This window comes from Saccopteryx bilineata, unplaced genomic scaffold, assembly GCF_036850765.1.
Source record: "Saccopteryx bilineata isolate mSacBil1 unplaced genomic scaffold, mSacBil1_pri_phased_curated manual_scaffold_21, whole genome shotgun sequence".
Classification (NCBI taxonomy): Eukaryota; Metazoa; Chordata; class Mammalia; order Chiroptera; family Emballonuridae; genus Saccopteryx; species Saccopteryx bilineata.
This window is the reverse complement of record NW_027095447.1, coordinates 428,945-443,847: the sequence shown is the minus strand read 5'-3', so window position 1 is coordinate 443,847 and position 14,903 is coordinate 428,945. Positions and strand designations below refer to the sequence as shown.

The 14,903-nt window shown below is 37.9% G+C and overlaps 1 protein-coding gene across 1 annotated transcript in view; it reads left to right on the top strand.

Moving 5' to 3' along the window:
- The window catches only part of LOC136318244 (gamma-taxilin-like), an 84,870-nt gene that overhangs the window by 25,043 nt on the left and 44,924 nt on the right, over positions 1 to 14,903 (top strand). Inside the window, 2 exon segments of the mRNA XM_066250629.1 lie at positions 2,166 to 2,466; positions 4,822 to 4,913. Coding sequence (XP_066106726.1) covers positions 2,181 to 2,466; positions 4,822 to 4,913 — 378 coding nt within the window. The 5' untranslated portion in view covers positions 2,166 to 2,180.

The window sequence follows — 14,903 nt, the reverse complement described above, 5'->3', positions numbered from 1 at the left end:
GCTTCCTCTGCACATGTCTAAAAGAAGCAGCACAGGAGCTCCTTACCCGTAGTCTGAATATAAACTGCTTTTATCCTGGGCGTATGGAAAAAAAAGTTACTTTTTCCCCATTGATTTGAGAAGAAGACAGAAAAAAGAGAGAGAGAAGTGTCAATTTGTTCTACTTGATTGCTTCATTTGTGCACTCATTCATTGCTTCTTGTATTTGCCCTGACCTCTGAAACCTGTGACTTCAGCATGCCAAAATGATGCTCTATTCATTAAGATATTTGGCCAGGGCCAGTCTATTCTTAAGAGGTGGTGATCCAAGGGCTCAATGGCACAATGGATTCTGAAGACACAGTGGATTCTGAGTGCACAATGGGCTGATAAGCCTGTGAATGTTTTAGTCTTATAGCAAATTAAGCTAAATGGGATATTGTAGCTTCTTAATGAAGCAGGCTATCCAAATTTTATAAAATACACAATGTTCAACGCCTTTTTCTCTACCCATCGGTATCTAATTATCTGCCTATGTTAACATTTTGTACATCTATTCAGCCCAAAGCCTATTGGTCCACCTTCCTTTGTTTACTCTGAACACTGTTCAAAGCCTTTTAACTTAAATTCAGGAATTCTTGCCCCACAGAACTAGATGGCATAGTGACTTAGGTACCTGCTTCCAGCAGAACCATCTAAGTTTGGATCCCTCTCTTCTCCACAGTATACAGGGTGGGTGTCTTTGGCCTTTGTCTTCCTTTATGGGCAAGGTCTCACCATGCCCAAATGGAACCTTACTTTCTCCTTCAGTGGAGTAAAGTCAGCAGAGTATACACTGGGTACACCAGCAGAAATAAATATACGTGAAGAGAGAGATGGTCCAAGTGAATAAGTAAAATATGCTTTCTTTTTGCTTTTGATCAGTTTAGAATATTTAGGCTGTTAGCTATGCCTTAGCCTTTAATTTAGCTTGAAGTCAAGACTAAAGACTAGATAGAAATAAAAAGATTAATATTATGAGGTAACTTTTAAAAACCTATGTTCATCATTTGTCCTGGACTTCTCAGGTTTTTTCTCTTTATTTTTTTCCCCTCTGATTGTTTTCTTTTATTCCATGTTGCTTGTGTCTTTAATATTTTTATTTAAAACCTTCCTAGGGTGCACTCGCCAGGGTTAAACAAAGGCAAACTTAAGGAGAGGTTTCTCAGGTAATTGTCAGAAATGTTGGATGTAACCATAAACTTTTCCAAATGTCTGTATTGTTCCTGTTAGCCAGCACTAATAAATAGTATGGGCTGTGGTCTTAGGCTGTTGTTGATCTGGTGTTTAGGGTGGTAGAATTTGGAAATCTCATAATGCTCTTCTGTAAAACAGCTGCTTTTTTATTCACTAAGTCTTCTATTGGGCTATAATTTTTAATTTTGTGCTATGGGTTTTTGGAAGATTCTAAGAGTTCTTCAGAAATTCTATTGTGATAGATCCTGCCAGCACTTCATTAGGTATAAAGCCTTTGAGTTTCTAATCTACCATTATGATAGTCCCTCCGCTCCTTTTCCCATTTTTGATTCAGAGAAGCATCATTATTCAATAAAAACCTATGGAAGCCCTGGCCGGTTGGCTCAGCGGTAGAGCGTCGGCCTGGCGTGCGGGGGACCCGGGTTGGATTCCCGGCCAGGGCACATAGGAGAAGCGCCCATTTGCTTCTCCATCCCCCCCACCCCCCATTCCTCTCTGTCTCTCTCTTCCCCTCCCGCAGCCAAGGCTCCATTGGAGCAAAGATGGCCCGGGCGCTGGGGATGGCTCCTTGGCCTCTGCCCCAGGCGCTAGAGTGGCTCTGGTTGCGGCAGAGCGACGCCCCGGAGGGGCAGAGTGTCGCCCCCTGGTGGGCAGAGCGTCGCCCCCTGGTTGGCGTGCCGGGTGGATCCCGTTTGGGCACATGCGGGAGTCTGTCTGTCCCCGTTTCCAGCTTCAGAAAAATACAAAAACAAAAGAAAACAAAAAATACCTATGGAAGAGAGGAATAAACCGTGTTTAATGGTGACATTATGTCTTTGATTGTACCAAGTAAAAGAAGAAAAAGATACATTTAAACATAAATTAAATGGAAAACTGTATTTTCCTGGACTGCATAGTTTTCCTTCCTTGATTTAACTTTCTTCATGTTTTTTCCTCCTTATTTCTGGTAGCATGTGATTGCAACAATGGAAGAATCTCAAGTTTGCAGACTAGGAATAAAAACAGATACATTGGGTAACTCTCAATCAAATGATATTCTCCAACATCCTGACTCAAATTGTGGTGGCATAGGTAACAAACATTCCCCGGAAGAGGATGAAGGCAGTGACATAACAAAAAACAGGAATGTTTTGAGCCCAGCTCACTGCATACAAGACTCAACTGAGAAAGCACCTGGCCCAGAAACTGGAACAGATCCTTCTGATAGTCCACAAGATTCAGAATGCAGCAGGAACAAAGGAAAAACTTTAGGTAATAATCTTTGTTTAGTGGTTGGGCATTTTCTGCAGTGCATGTGATTATGGAATATCGCCAACTTTGAGGTAGATGTTGTGTAGATATTACCTCTGTTTTTTTTTTTGGTCAGGGCAGTGTGCCTCTGCTACATTTATATGCAGGCAGCAAAAAGAAGCTAAGTAGGAAGTTTAGTTATAAAAAAAGGGAGTTAGTTATTTTGGTCTGAATAATCAAGAATTGTTTTTTCTGAAAACATTGGTGGCCAGTTTTGCAGAAGTGTTATTTGATTTGTCTGTTGTTTGATATTTTAAAGTAGTTCAACCAATAATTACTGTTAACACTGTATACTTGCTCCATTTACTTAAAGAATATTCACTAAAATTTAGGAATAATCTGTCATCTGTTGTTGAAAAAGTGGGTTAATAAGAGTGGATTTTAAGATATGTTTTTCTTTCTTCTGCAATATTAGCCTGGCAGGACTAAGAATGTGGTATATTAAATTTCATGAATCAAATCAGACATATTTACTTTGCCTCACTGGTTGCCCCTCAGTTTTTTTATTCAAAAATTCTTATCTGATTTGACTTATTGCCTTAACCTGCTACCCTTAAGGATTTTAAAACTTGTAACAATGTGAAAGTATTTATAACTTTTTGCAAAAGAGATATAATGCCACAACAGTGTTTGTAAAATACGTCAGCTTAAAATTGTTTAGTTTAGAATGGTTAGAGTTTAAAATCTTCAGAGAATTGAAGTTTACTTTTACTCTTATTACACGTTTAGTAATTATTTTTCTCTTTTTTATTTGGCCTTGATTTTAATTAGAAAGGGATTTATTACTAAGATTTTGTGTGCATAAGAATGTATTCATTTCAGCCTGTTCTTTCTTCTTATCCCTATAACAGTATCAAAGTTTTATTCAGATTAAAAATAAAAGGAAATATGTCATATACGTGACTGAACATTTTAGCAAGTAAATACATTTCTATCCCTAGAGCAAGAAATAAAACTATCATTTATCTTGAACTATTATTTTCCGCTCTCTAGCTCAGCTACCTACTTCTCCCAGCCAGATTTTTAAAGTACTCTTAAAAACTCTTTCCTCAAGTTAAGGAGTAATCTGTCTGTCTTTTTAGTACTGTACATTGTTAATATCCAGATTATGATTAGTAAATCATCAGAAAACAGTTATAACTCAGATTGGTCACAGAAAAAGTCTGCACTTTAGGAATGGGCAGAGTGTGTTAGCTTTTTGAGCAGTTGGTCTTTTTTTTTGTTTTTTGTTTTTTTGAGAGAGAGAGAGAGAGAGAGAGGAAAGGACAGAGATGAGAAGCATCAACTTGTAGTTGTGGCACTTTAGTTGTTCATTGATTCCTTTCTCATATGTGCCTTGACCACGGGGCTCTAGCTGAGCCAGTGAGCCCTTGCTCAAGTCAGGGACCTTGGACTTCAAGTCAGCGACGTTTGGACTTAAGCTAATAACATTGGGGTCATGACTGTGATCCTATGCTCAACCTGGTGACCCCATACTCAAGCGCAGTTAACCTGGTGAGCCCGTCAGTACTCAAGTCAATGAGTTCAGGGTTTTGAACCTAGGTCCTCAGCATACAACTCTCTATCAACTGTATTACCTCCTGATCAGGCTTGAAAATTTTTTTGAACTTCCTTGTATATTGTCTGATAGAAGAATATTCTTAAAACCATTTCCACTGGCCTGGCCTGTGGTGGCGCAGTGGATAAAGCGTCGACCTGGAATGCTGAGGTCGCCGCTTCAAAACCCTGGGCTTGCCTGGTTAAGGCACATATGGGAGTTGATGCTTTCTGCTCCTCCCTCCCCCTTTCTCTCTCTCTCTCTCTCTCTCTCTCTCTCTCTCTCGCTTTCTGTCCTCTCTAAAAGTTAATAAAAGTAAAAAAAAAAAATTTTAAAAAAACAAAACCATTTCCACCTTTTTTTTTTTCTTTTTCATTTTTCTGAAGCTGGAAACAGGGAGAGACAGTCAGACAGACTCCCGCATGCGCCCGACCGGGATCTACCCGGCACGCCCACCAGTGGCGACGCTCTGCCCACCAGGGGGCGATGCTCTGCCCATCCTGGGCGTCGCCATGTTGCAACCAGAGCCACTCTAGCGCCTGAGGCAGAGGCCACAGAGCCATCCCCAGCGCCGGGGCCATCTTTGCTCCAATGGAGCCTTGGCTGCGGGAGGGGAAGAGAGAGACAGAGAGGAAAGCGCGGCGGAGGGGTGGAGAAGCAAATGGGCGCTTCTCCTATGTGCCCTGGCCGGGAATCGAACCTGGGTCCTCCGCACGCTAGGCCGCATTTCCACCTTTTATAAAATATTTTAACTTTTCTTTTTTTATCTTATAAACCAGAAAAGGAAGTATTGTTGTTGATGCAAGCCTTAAATACTCTTTCAACTCCAGAGGAGAAGCTGGCAGCTCTCTGCAAGAAATATGCTGATCTTGTGAGTATTAAGGGAACATACCCTTAAAAAATATGAAGTGTATAATTTAATGTATTGTGTTATAATTTAATGTATAATTTTTATATACCTTTAAATGTAAATTTATTTTATTACAGAATTTAAAGGAAGAAATCTAATTTCTTGGAACTTTATTTGGTGTGTGGCTTAGTTTTATGAACATTGTAATATTTTTTGAGATTTGAAATAGATCTCCTAAATTTAGTTAGCCTCAGCATTTCTAAGGAAGCCCTCCCTCCCTCCCTCTCCTTTTCCTTTTTCCTTTTTCCTTTTTTCCTTTTTCCTTCCCTTCCCTTCCCTTCCCTTTTTTTAAGTGAGAGGAGAGGAGACAGTGAGACAGACTACTGCATGTGCCCTGAGTGGTATCTACCCGGTACCTCCTTGTGGAACCGATGCTCAAATCAGCTGAGCTATTTTTAGCACCTGATGCCCTTGTACCATTTGCGCTGTGGGAGGGGAAGAGGAAGAGAGATAGGAGAGGTATGGGTAGAGAAGCAGATGGTTGCTTCTCCTGTGTGTCCTAACTGGAATGGAACCCAGGATATCTATATGCCGGGTGATGCTTTATGCACTGAGCCAACCGGCCTGGGCCAGCATTTTCATTTGTATGTTTATATGTCTGTCTGTTGGGAGTGAATGTCTTTTACAGTTAAATTCAGAAATTCTAGGCATGAAAGAGTATAGAGGGTTACGTTTACTGAGAGAAATCTCATGAGGCGTTTATAAAACAATGGACTTGATTAAAGCATCTGGATGCAGATGGACTGAGGCCGAAAAAGGCGTCAGCCCCAATAGAAGGGAGTTTGGGGGCTTTTATAGCATTTGAAAGTTCATGCTGATGTGTGTTCTAGGGAACTGGTGAAACTTCGTCTGATTCTTGGAATTTAGAAGGGTTAGCCTGTGATTAGTTGGTACCAGAAACACCTTAAAGATGTTGAAAGCCTTTGGGTCTCTCAAGCATGTTTGTTCCTCTTAGACTGTGGTTATTGTGATCTGCAAAGTCCTGATAAAAATGGGAGTTAGGAGGAACAAAGTGGAGCTGCCTTTGATCTACCTAACATAGAGGCAAAAGCTTAAAATGTATTGATTACAGTTGTGAATTTTGTGAAATAGTGTAGTACAGCCATTTTGCCTGATGTGCCAATAATTTTTAAAACATGACATACCCATTTAGTCAGGGTCACTGACAGTTTAAAAAAAAAATGACAAGCCAACACATTACGTGTCCAGTTTCAGTGAATCAAAATTATAGCTATTTTTTTTATCATCGACAAAAAAATATAGTTTTTGATGTGCTGCAGAATTGAAGTAATTAGTTTATTTGTACCATGAGATGAAAAAGGTTGAAAATTTCTGCTATAGTGGAATAGTCAGATGATGAAAATCAAAGCAGCAGTTGTAGAAGAAGAACACCAAAACAAAAAAGAAAAAGATAAACGGACAAAGGAGTGAATATTAAGTAAAAATATAGCAGAATAGAAGGTTAAGTAGTTTATCTGGTGATGTGACAGATGCAGCCAGCCAAGAAAAAGTAGGAAGAAATAGCAAATAGACTAGCATGATCTTTTCTCAAACTCAAGCAGATGACCTGGGAATCTTGTCAGAGTGCAGATTATGATTCAGTACATGTAAAAACACTTTAAAGTACATAATGAGATGGGTTGTAGGGAGATGGCTAAGATACTGCATCCCAGCTAATGGGCAAGTGGTGTTTTATTGTTTGTTTAGAATTTTTTAGGGGGGGTATGGTAAGGAGGAGGGTATGGTAAGTAAGAATTACCGCATTTGTTTTGGTAGGTAAAACATTAGAGACTTCCCTAGTGAGTAGCCTTTCTTAGATTTAGTTTTATTCCTATGGAGAGCAGTAGTTCTTATGAGTAATAAAAGATACACATATTTTGGTTTAAAATATTTTAAAATGCATTCCATAAAAAACAGAGTTAGGATATGTAACAGTGAGATAACCTTCTTGTCACTGTCAAAGAAACAAGAAGAGAGACAAGTAGAGGTCAAAGAGACTGAGATACAGACACCACCAGAAAGCATTGACCCACTAAGAGGAAATTCACAAACTTGGAGCTTCTCTTTGAGGGGCAAAAGGCTTATACTTCACATCAAGCACTCCAGCTTTTAATATATGCATGCTCATTTCTTAGCTGGGCTACATCTTTCACATCACCAAGTCAATTACTTATCCTTCTATGCTGCTACTTTTTCTGTTAATTTCACTAGGTTGTCCACTTACCTTTTGCTTTTCTTTTCTTTTGGTCTTATTTTTCTACCACTATTGTTTGATATTCGTCATATGACTATTCCACTGGAGACTGTCTTACATATCTAAACCCGCAACACATCTGGTTTTGAAATTAAGTGAACATATGTACCCTGATTTATTGATGTCACCCCATTAAAATTAATAAAAATAATAAAAGGAATTCAGTGAGAATACTCACCCAGGAGATCCAAATATTGTAGTGAACTGAGAAACAGTTCTAATCTATGTATAATACCCAAGTTTTTGAAGTTTAATTTGTTACTTTTATTTCTTTACTGAGATATAACTAATATAACAGTGAACTGATTTCAAGAGATCTCCATAATGATACAATTTAGTAGTTTACTGGCAAAAGGATCAACACAGTAAGTCTAGTTAACATCCATCATCACAGTTAAAACAATAGACATTTTTCTTAAGATGCAAACTTTAAAGATCTACTTATGCTTTTAACTTCAAAATATGCAAAATAGTATTTAAATATAGGCATCAGGGTATATAGTACATCTTCATAAGTTATTTGTTATAACTGATTTCAGTGGGTTTCTTTATGACCATTAGTTTGAATTATTTATTAGGTAAATTATTTACCTAGATTTCATTAAGGTTCTTTCTGAGGTTTTATCCTGGTCTTTCATTTAAAGATATTACTCTCTTTCTAATTTTGTTGACTATTAACGACCACCTGTCTCAGTGCTGAAGAAGTGACCTCTTATTCTACTTCTTGCTAATTGCTTAAGACGTTGTGACTGTCTAAGCAGCCTGTTTTATTTTTAAAAGTTCCCGGTAACTGAGTGTGTTTTAAGACATGTCTTCCAAAGATTGTAGAGGGAAATTCTCAGTCAGCACTTAGAAGAACCAGATAACTCAGCCAACAACTTTTAAAGTATGCAAATATATACAGTCCTCCTCTCTCCCCCTCCTTTAAAAATCAATAAATAAAATCTAAAAAAAAAATTCTTTTAAATAAAGAATATATGAATAACATCCACAAATTAATGAGAAGGAGATGGAAGATGATTTTACTTTGGGTCATGGGCACACAATGTAATATACAGATTATGTATCATAGAAATTTACACTTGAAACCAGATGATCCTATTAACAAGGGTTACCTCAATAAACATAATAAAATAAAAACACAATGAGGTGCCACTTTATCTTTATTCTAGTTGTAGAAGTTAAGAATTTTGATAATATTAAGTGTTGAACACAGTATGGATCTATAAATTGTTGCTGGGGATGTAAATCTGTCAGCTTTGCTAGAGAACAGCTTGACATTATCATGTAAAGTTCAATATTGTAGAAATTACAGCAATAATACTAGATTTACACCCTACAGAAACTTGTATGCTTTTACCAGTATGCATATATATTAGAAGGATAATATTCTTATAATAGTAAGGAAACCTAGGAATCGTACAAAGACCGATAACAAGAGGAAATATGATGGTTATTTTGGAAAGGAATATTATACAGTGATCCAGAAGGTCTGTACAGCAAATACAACAATATGGATGAATCATAGCAATATAATCTAGGGTGACTAAAAATTCCTGAAAGATCATTTGTACATATTGTTTGATTCTTCTTTTAATTTAATTTTTCTCTAGTTATTCTTTTTTTTTAATTAGTTAATTTAATTAGTTAATTTTAAAAATTACATCTTGGGCCCTGGCCGGTTGGCTCAGTGGTGGAGCGTCGGCCTGGCGTGCGGGGGTCCCGGGTTCGATTCCCGGCCAGGGCACACAGGAGAAGCGCCCATCTGCTTCTCCACCCTCCCTCTCCTTCCTCTTTCCTCTCTCTTCCCCTCCCACAGCCAAGGCTCCATTGGAGCAAATATGGCCCGGGCGCTGGGGATGGCTCCTTGGCCTCTGCCCCAGGCGCTAGAGTGGCTCTGGTCGCAATAGAGCGACACCCCGGAGGGGCAGAGCATCGCCCCCTGGTGGGCAGAGCGCCCCTCTGGTGGGCATGCCAAGTGGATCCCGGTCGGGTGCATGCGGGAGTCTGTCTGACTGTCTCTCCCCATTTCCAGCTTCAGAAAAATACAAAAAATACAAAAAAAAAAAAAATTACATCTTGGGGAGGCATAAGTTAATAGGATCATATAGGTTTCAAGTGGACATTTCAGTGACAGGTCATCTGTATTTTGCACTATGGGCCTACCACCCAAAATTAAACCATACAGTATTTCCAGATATTTGGCCCCTTTTTTCCCCTTTCACTCTTCCATCCCCTCCAGCCCCCATTCTCTCTGGCCATCATAGGGTTGACTCTGTGTCTGTCTTACTTATTTTTCTTAGCATAATATTCTGATATTATAATTTCAGCCATGTTATCACAAATGGCAGAGTTTAATCTTTTCTGTTGGCTGGGTAATATTCCATTGTATTTATGTACCTCATCCTCTTTATCCAGTCCTCTGTCAAAAGAAGTCTTGGTTGTCTCCATGTCTCAGCCACTATGAATAATGCTGAAGGAAATTAGGGCTTCATATGTCTTAGGGAACAAATTATTTGGGGCTTTTTGGGTCAACACCTGGAATAAGTATTGCCTGGTTATAGGTAATTACTGTTAATATTTTGGAAACTGCCACACTGTTTACCATAGTGACCACACCAGTTTACATTTTCATGAGCAGTGAATAAGGATTTCTTTTTTCCTACAACATCTTGAACATTTGTTTTTACCTGTGTAAGTTGATTTGCATTTTCTTGATAGCTAGTGAAGGTGAATATCTTTTTGTATACATCTTGGGCATTTGTATGTCTTTTTGGCAGAAGTGTCTGTTCAAGTCCTCCATCTGTTTTTTTTATTTTTTTTTGTGGCAGAGACAGAGAGAGTCAGAGATACAGACAGACAGACAGACAGGAAGGGAGAGAGATGAGAAACATCAATTCTTCGTTACAGCTCCTTAGTTGTTCATTGATTGATTTCTAATATGTGCCTTGACCGGGGCACGACAGCAGACTGAGTGAACGCTTGCTCGAGCCCGCAACCTTGGGCTCAAACTGGTTAGCCTTGCTCAAACCTGATGAGCCTGCGCTCAAACTGGTGACCTTGGGGTCTCGAACCTGAGTCTTCCGCATCCCAATTTGATGCTCTATCCACTGCGCCATTGTCTGATCAGGCAGTGTTGAGTTTTATGAATCTTGATATATTTTGGATATAAACATATTGTCTGAACTGCTATATGTAAATATCATCTCCCATTCAGTTGGCTGCCATTTAGGTTTTCCTTGGTTTCTTTTGAATGCAGAAAGACTCTTAAATTTGATATAGTCTCATTCATTTATTGTTGCCGTTACTTCTCTGGCCTTGGGGCTCAAATTCATAAAATGCTCTCTACAGCCGAGATCCCTAATTTATTAGCTATGTTTTCTTCTATGTTATTTATTATTTCAGGCCTTATATTTAGGTCTTTGAAACATTTTGACAATTTTTGTACATAGGGACAACCATAATAATTTCATTATTTTGCATGTCATTTTCCCAGCAACATTTATTGAAGAGGCTTTCTTTTCTCCATTGTGTGTTTTTGGTTCCTTTGTTGAAGATATATCTGTAGTTTTATTTCTGGGCACTCAGTTCTATTTTTTATGTATGTATGTCTGTTTTCTACCAGTGCCATGCTGTTCTCTTTGGTTTGTTTTTTCCATTGCTTTGGAGTATAATTTAAATAAAAATTTTTATAAAACTTAATGAGGGTACTTTGATCAATAATTGTACATAGGTTTCAGGTAAATATTTCTATAACATTAGAACTGTTGATTCTTTTCCGTGTGTCCATTCCTCACAGTAAAATCATTTCCAGTCACCTCATATTTATCTCTGTTTACTGCCCTCCATCTCACCCCCTGACTTCATCCCCCTGGTAACTACTTCTCTTTTATCTATGACCATGACTTTCATTTTTATATTCCATCTGTGTGTGAAATTATACAGTTTTTAGCTGTGTTTGTTGTCAACAAAGGATCATCCATGTTTAACTGGCATTATGTCATTTCTTATGGCTGAGTAGTATTTCATTGTATATATGTATCACATCTTCTTTATCCAGTCCTGTATCAAGGGACACTTTGGTTATTTCCATGTTTTTGCCACTGTGATGAACAGGGGGTGCATGTGTCTGTGTACCAGTGTTTTTGGGTGTTTGTAGTTATCCAGTAGAGGGGTATTTCGGTCATATGGTAATTCTATTTTTAATTTTCTGAGGAATCACCATACTTTCTTCCATAAGAGCTGTACTAGTTTACATTCCCACCAGCAGTGAATAAGGGTTCCTTATCGGGGCTCTATAGTGTAATTTTAAGTCAGGTAATGTAATACCTCTGGCCTCATACATTATTATCAGAATTGCTTTGTCTTATTTGGAGTTATTTATGGTTCCATACAAACCAAGTAATTTTTTTGTTTACCTCTTTAAGAATTGACATTGGGATTTTGATGGGGATTGCATTAAATAGCTGTCTTTTTCAGTATTTTTTTGATAATGCTTTGTAGTTTTCAGTATATATATACTTTACATCCTTTGCTTAGTTTATTTCTAAGAATTTTATGTTTTTGTTGCAATTGTAAAATTGTATTTGAGGTTCATTTTCTGAAGTTTCATCATTGGCATACAGGAAGGCAGGACACTTTTTTGTATTGATTTTGTAGCCTACAACTTTACTGTATTAGTTTACAGTTTCTAGTAGTTTTTGGTGGTCTTAGGGGTTTTCTATGTAAAGGATCATGTCATCAGCAAAAAAGTAATACCTTCTTTCGTGAAATAGGTGCATTTTATTTATTTCTCTTCCCTAATTGCTCTGGCTAAAACTTCAAGAAAGTTACTGAATAAGAGTGGTCCAGAACATTACTGAATAAGAGTAGAGAGAGTATGCAGCCTTGTCTGGTTCCTGAGGGAAAGCCTTCATTATTTTATCCTTTAGTATGATACTGACTTATAGTTTATAATATGTGCTTATTATTATGTTGAGAAACCTTTCCTCCATTTCAATTTTATTGAATAAAACATAAAGGAATATTTTTATTTTATTGAATGCTTTTTCTGCATCTGTTGATAGGACCATATGATTTTTTTTCTTTGTTTTGTTGATTGGGTATATTACATTGATTTCTGTATGTTGAACCATCCTTGTGATTTTCGAATGAATCCCACTTGATAGTGGTGTATTATTTTTTTAATGTGTTGTATTCAATTTGCTAATACTTTGTTTAGGATTTTTATATCTGTATTTATTAGAGATATTGGTCTCTAGTTCTTTTGTATTCTTGCCAGGTTTAGATACGAGGGTTATGTAGGCCTCATAAAATGTGTTAGGAAGTATTTCTTCTTCTATTTTTTTGGAAGAATTTGGAAAGGATAGATACAGATCTTCTTTGACTGTTTAGTTGAATTCACTGGTATAACCATTTGGCCCTGGAAGTTTATTTTTGGCAAATTTTTTATTGTTTCTCTTCTTTCCTGCTTATGGGTCTGTTTAGGTTTACCACTTCTTCATGACTCAGTCTAGGAAGATTGTATAGTTCTAGGAATTTATCTATTTCATCTAGGTTTTAAATTTTGTGGCATATAACTTTTCATACTATTCTACTATGAGACTTTGTATATCTATGGTATTGTGGTAATTTCTCTTTTTTTCATTTCGGTTTTATTTATCTGAGTTCTTTCACATTTTTCTGTAGTGATTCCAGCTAGGGGATTGTCAATGTTATTGATCTTCTCAAAAATCAGCTCTTTGTTGAATTACATTTTTCTATAATTCTTTTATGCTCTTTCATTTTTTCTGTTCCAATTTTTTTTGGGGGGTGTATTTTTCTGAGGTTGGAAACGGGGAGGCAGTCAGACAGACTCCCACATGCGCCCGACCGGAATCCACCCGGCATGCCCACCAGGGAGTGATGCTCTGCCCCTCTGGGGCGGCACTCTGCCACAGTCAGAGCCATTCTAGCGCCTGAGGCAGAGGCCATAGAGCCATCCTCAGCACCCGAGCAAACTTTTACTCCAATGGAGCCTTGGCTGCGGGAGGGGAAGAGAGAGACAGAGAGGAAGGAGAGGGGGAAGAGTGGAGAAGCAGTTGGGCGCTTCTCCTGTGTGCCCTGACTGGGAATCGAACCTGGGACTCCTGCACGCCAGGCCGACGCTCCACCACTGAGCCAACTGGCCAGGGCCTGTTCCAATTTTTACTGTTTCCTTTCTTCTAACTTGATTGGCTTTGTTCTTTTTAGTCTAGTTCCTTAAGATGTGATGTTAGGTTATTTAATTGCGATTTTCACCTAGGTTGTCTAACTTTTTGGCATACAGTTCTTTACAGAACCATAAATTTTCTTAACATATTTTGTATTGCTATTGTGTCAATTGTTATTTCTCCACTCTCAGTTCTAATTTTATTTATTTGAGTTCTTTCTCTTTTTTTCTTGGTGAGTCTGGTTAAAGGTTCATCGATCTTGTTTACTTTTTTGAAGAACCAGTTTCTCTGTCATTGATCCTCTGTATTGTTTCTTTAGCCTCTGTGTCATTTTATTCCTCTTTGATCTTTATTATTTCCTTCCTTCTACTAGCTCTGGGCTTTACTTGCTGTTCTTTTTCTAGTTCTTTTAGATGCAGGGTTAAGTTGTTTATTTGAGCTTTTCCTAGCTTCTTAAGGTATGCCTGTAGTGCTATGAACTTTCCTCTCAGTACTGCTTTTGCTGTGTGCCATAAATTTTTAGTTATTGTATTCTCATTACTATTTGTTTCTAGGAATTATATTTTTCTTCTTTGATCTCATTGTTAACCCATTCATTATTTAATAACATGCTATTTAGTTTCCAAGTGTTTGAGTATTTTTCAGTTTTTCTGTTGTGGTTGATTTCTCTTTTCATACCACTGTGATTAGAAAAGTGCTTGATATGATTTTAATCTTCTTAAATTTGTTGAGACCACTTTTGTGCCCTAATGTGTGGTCTGTCCTAGAGAATGCACCATGAGAACTTGAAAAGAATGTATATTCTGCTGCTTTAGGGTGAAAGTTTCTGAAGATATCTTCTAAATCGAGTTGATCAAGTGCCGTGATGGCACACCTTTTTATAAAAATCGCCCACTTTTGCAGTGCAGGTCCCTCCCATCTACTAGTGCGTGGCCCAGCTTCATGGTGGGCCAATTGCTACTCCATTTGGTTGCTCTGCTACCTCCCACCATGAAAGCTGGAACACCACTAGTGGGAGGGAGGGACCAGGTTGACCAGCACTGCAAAAGTGGGCGGTTTTTATATAAAGGTTCACCATTACTGGTCTAGTGTATCCTTCAAATCTGCTGTTTCTTTGTTAATTTTCTTTCTTGAGGATCTATCTAGTGATATTAGTGGGGTATTGAAATCTCCTATTATTATAGTATTGCTGTTGATCTCGCCCTTTATATCCATCAAAGTCTGCTTTATATATTTAAGTGCTCCTATGTTAGGTGCGTAGATATTTATAATGGTTATATCTTCCTGTTGGATTGCTCCTTTTATTATTATGTAATGACCTTTTTTATTTCTTACTATAGCCTTTGTTTTAAAGTCCATTTTGTCTGATATAAGTATTGCTACCCCAGTTTTATTTCATTTACATTGGCATGAATAATTTTTTTTTCTATCCTTTTATCTTCAGTCTATGTGCATCTTTTGTTTTAAGGTGTGTCTCGTATAGACAGCACTTGTGTATGGGTTCTG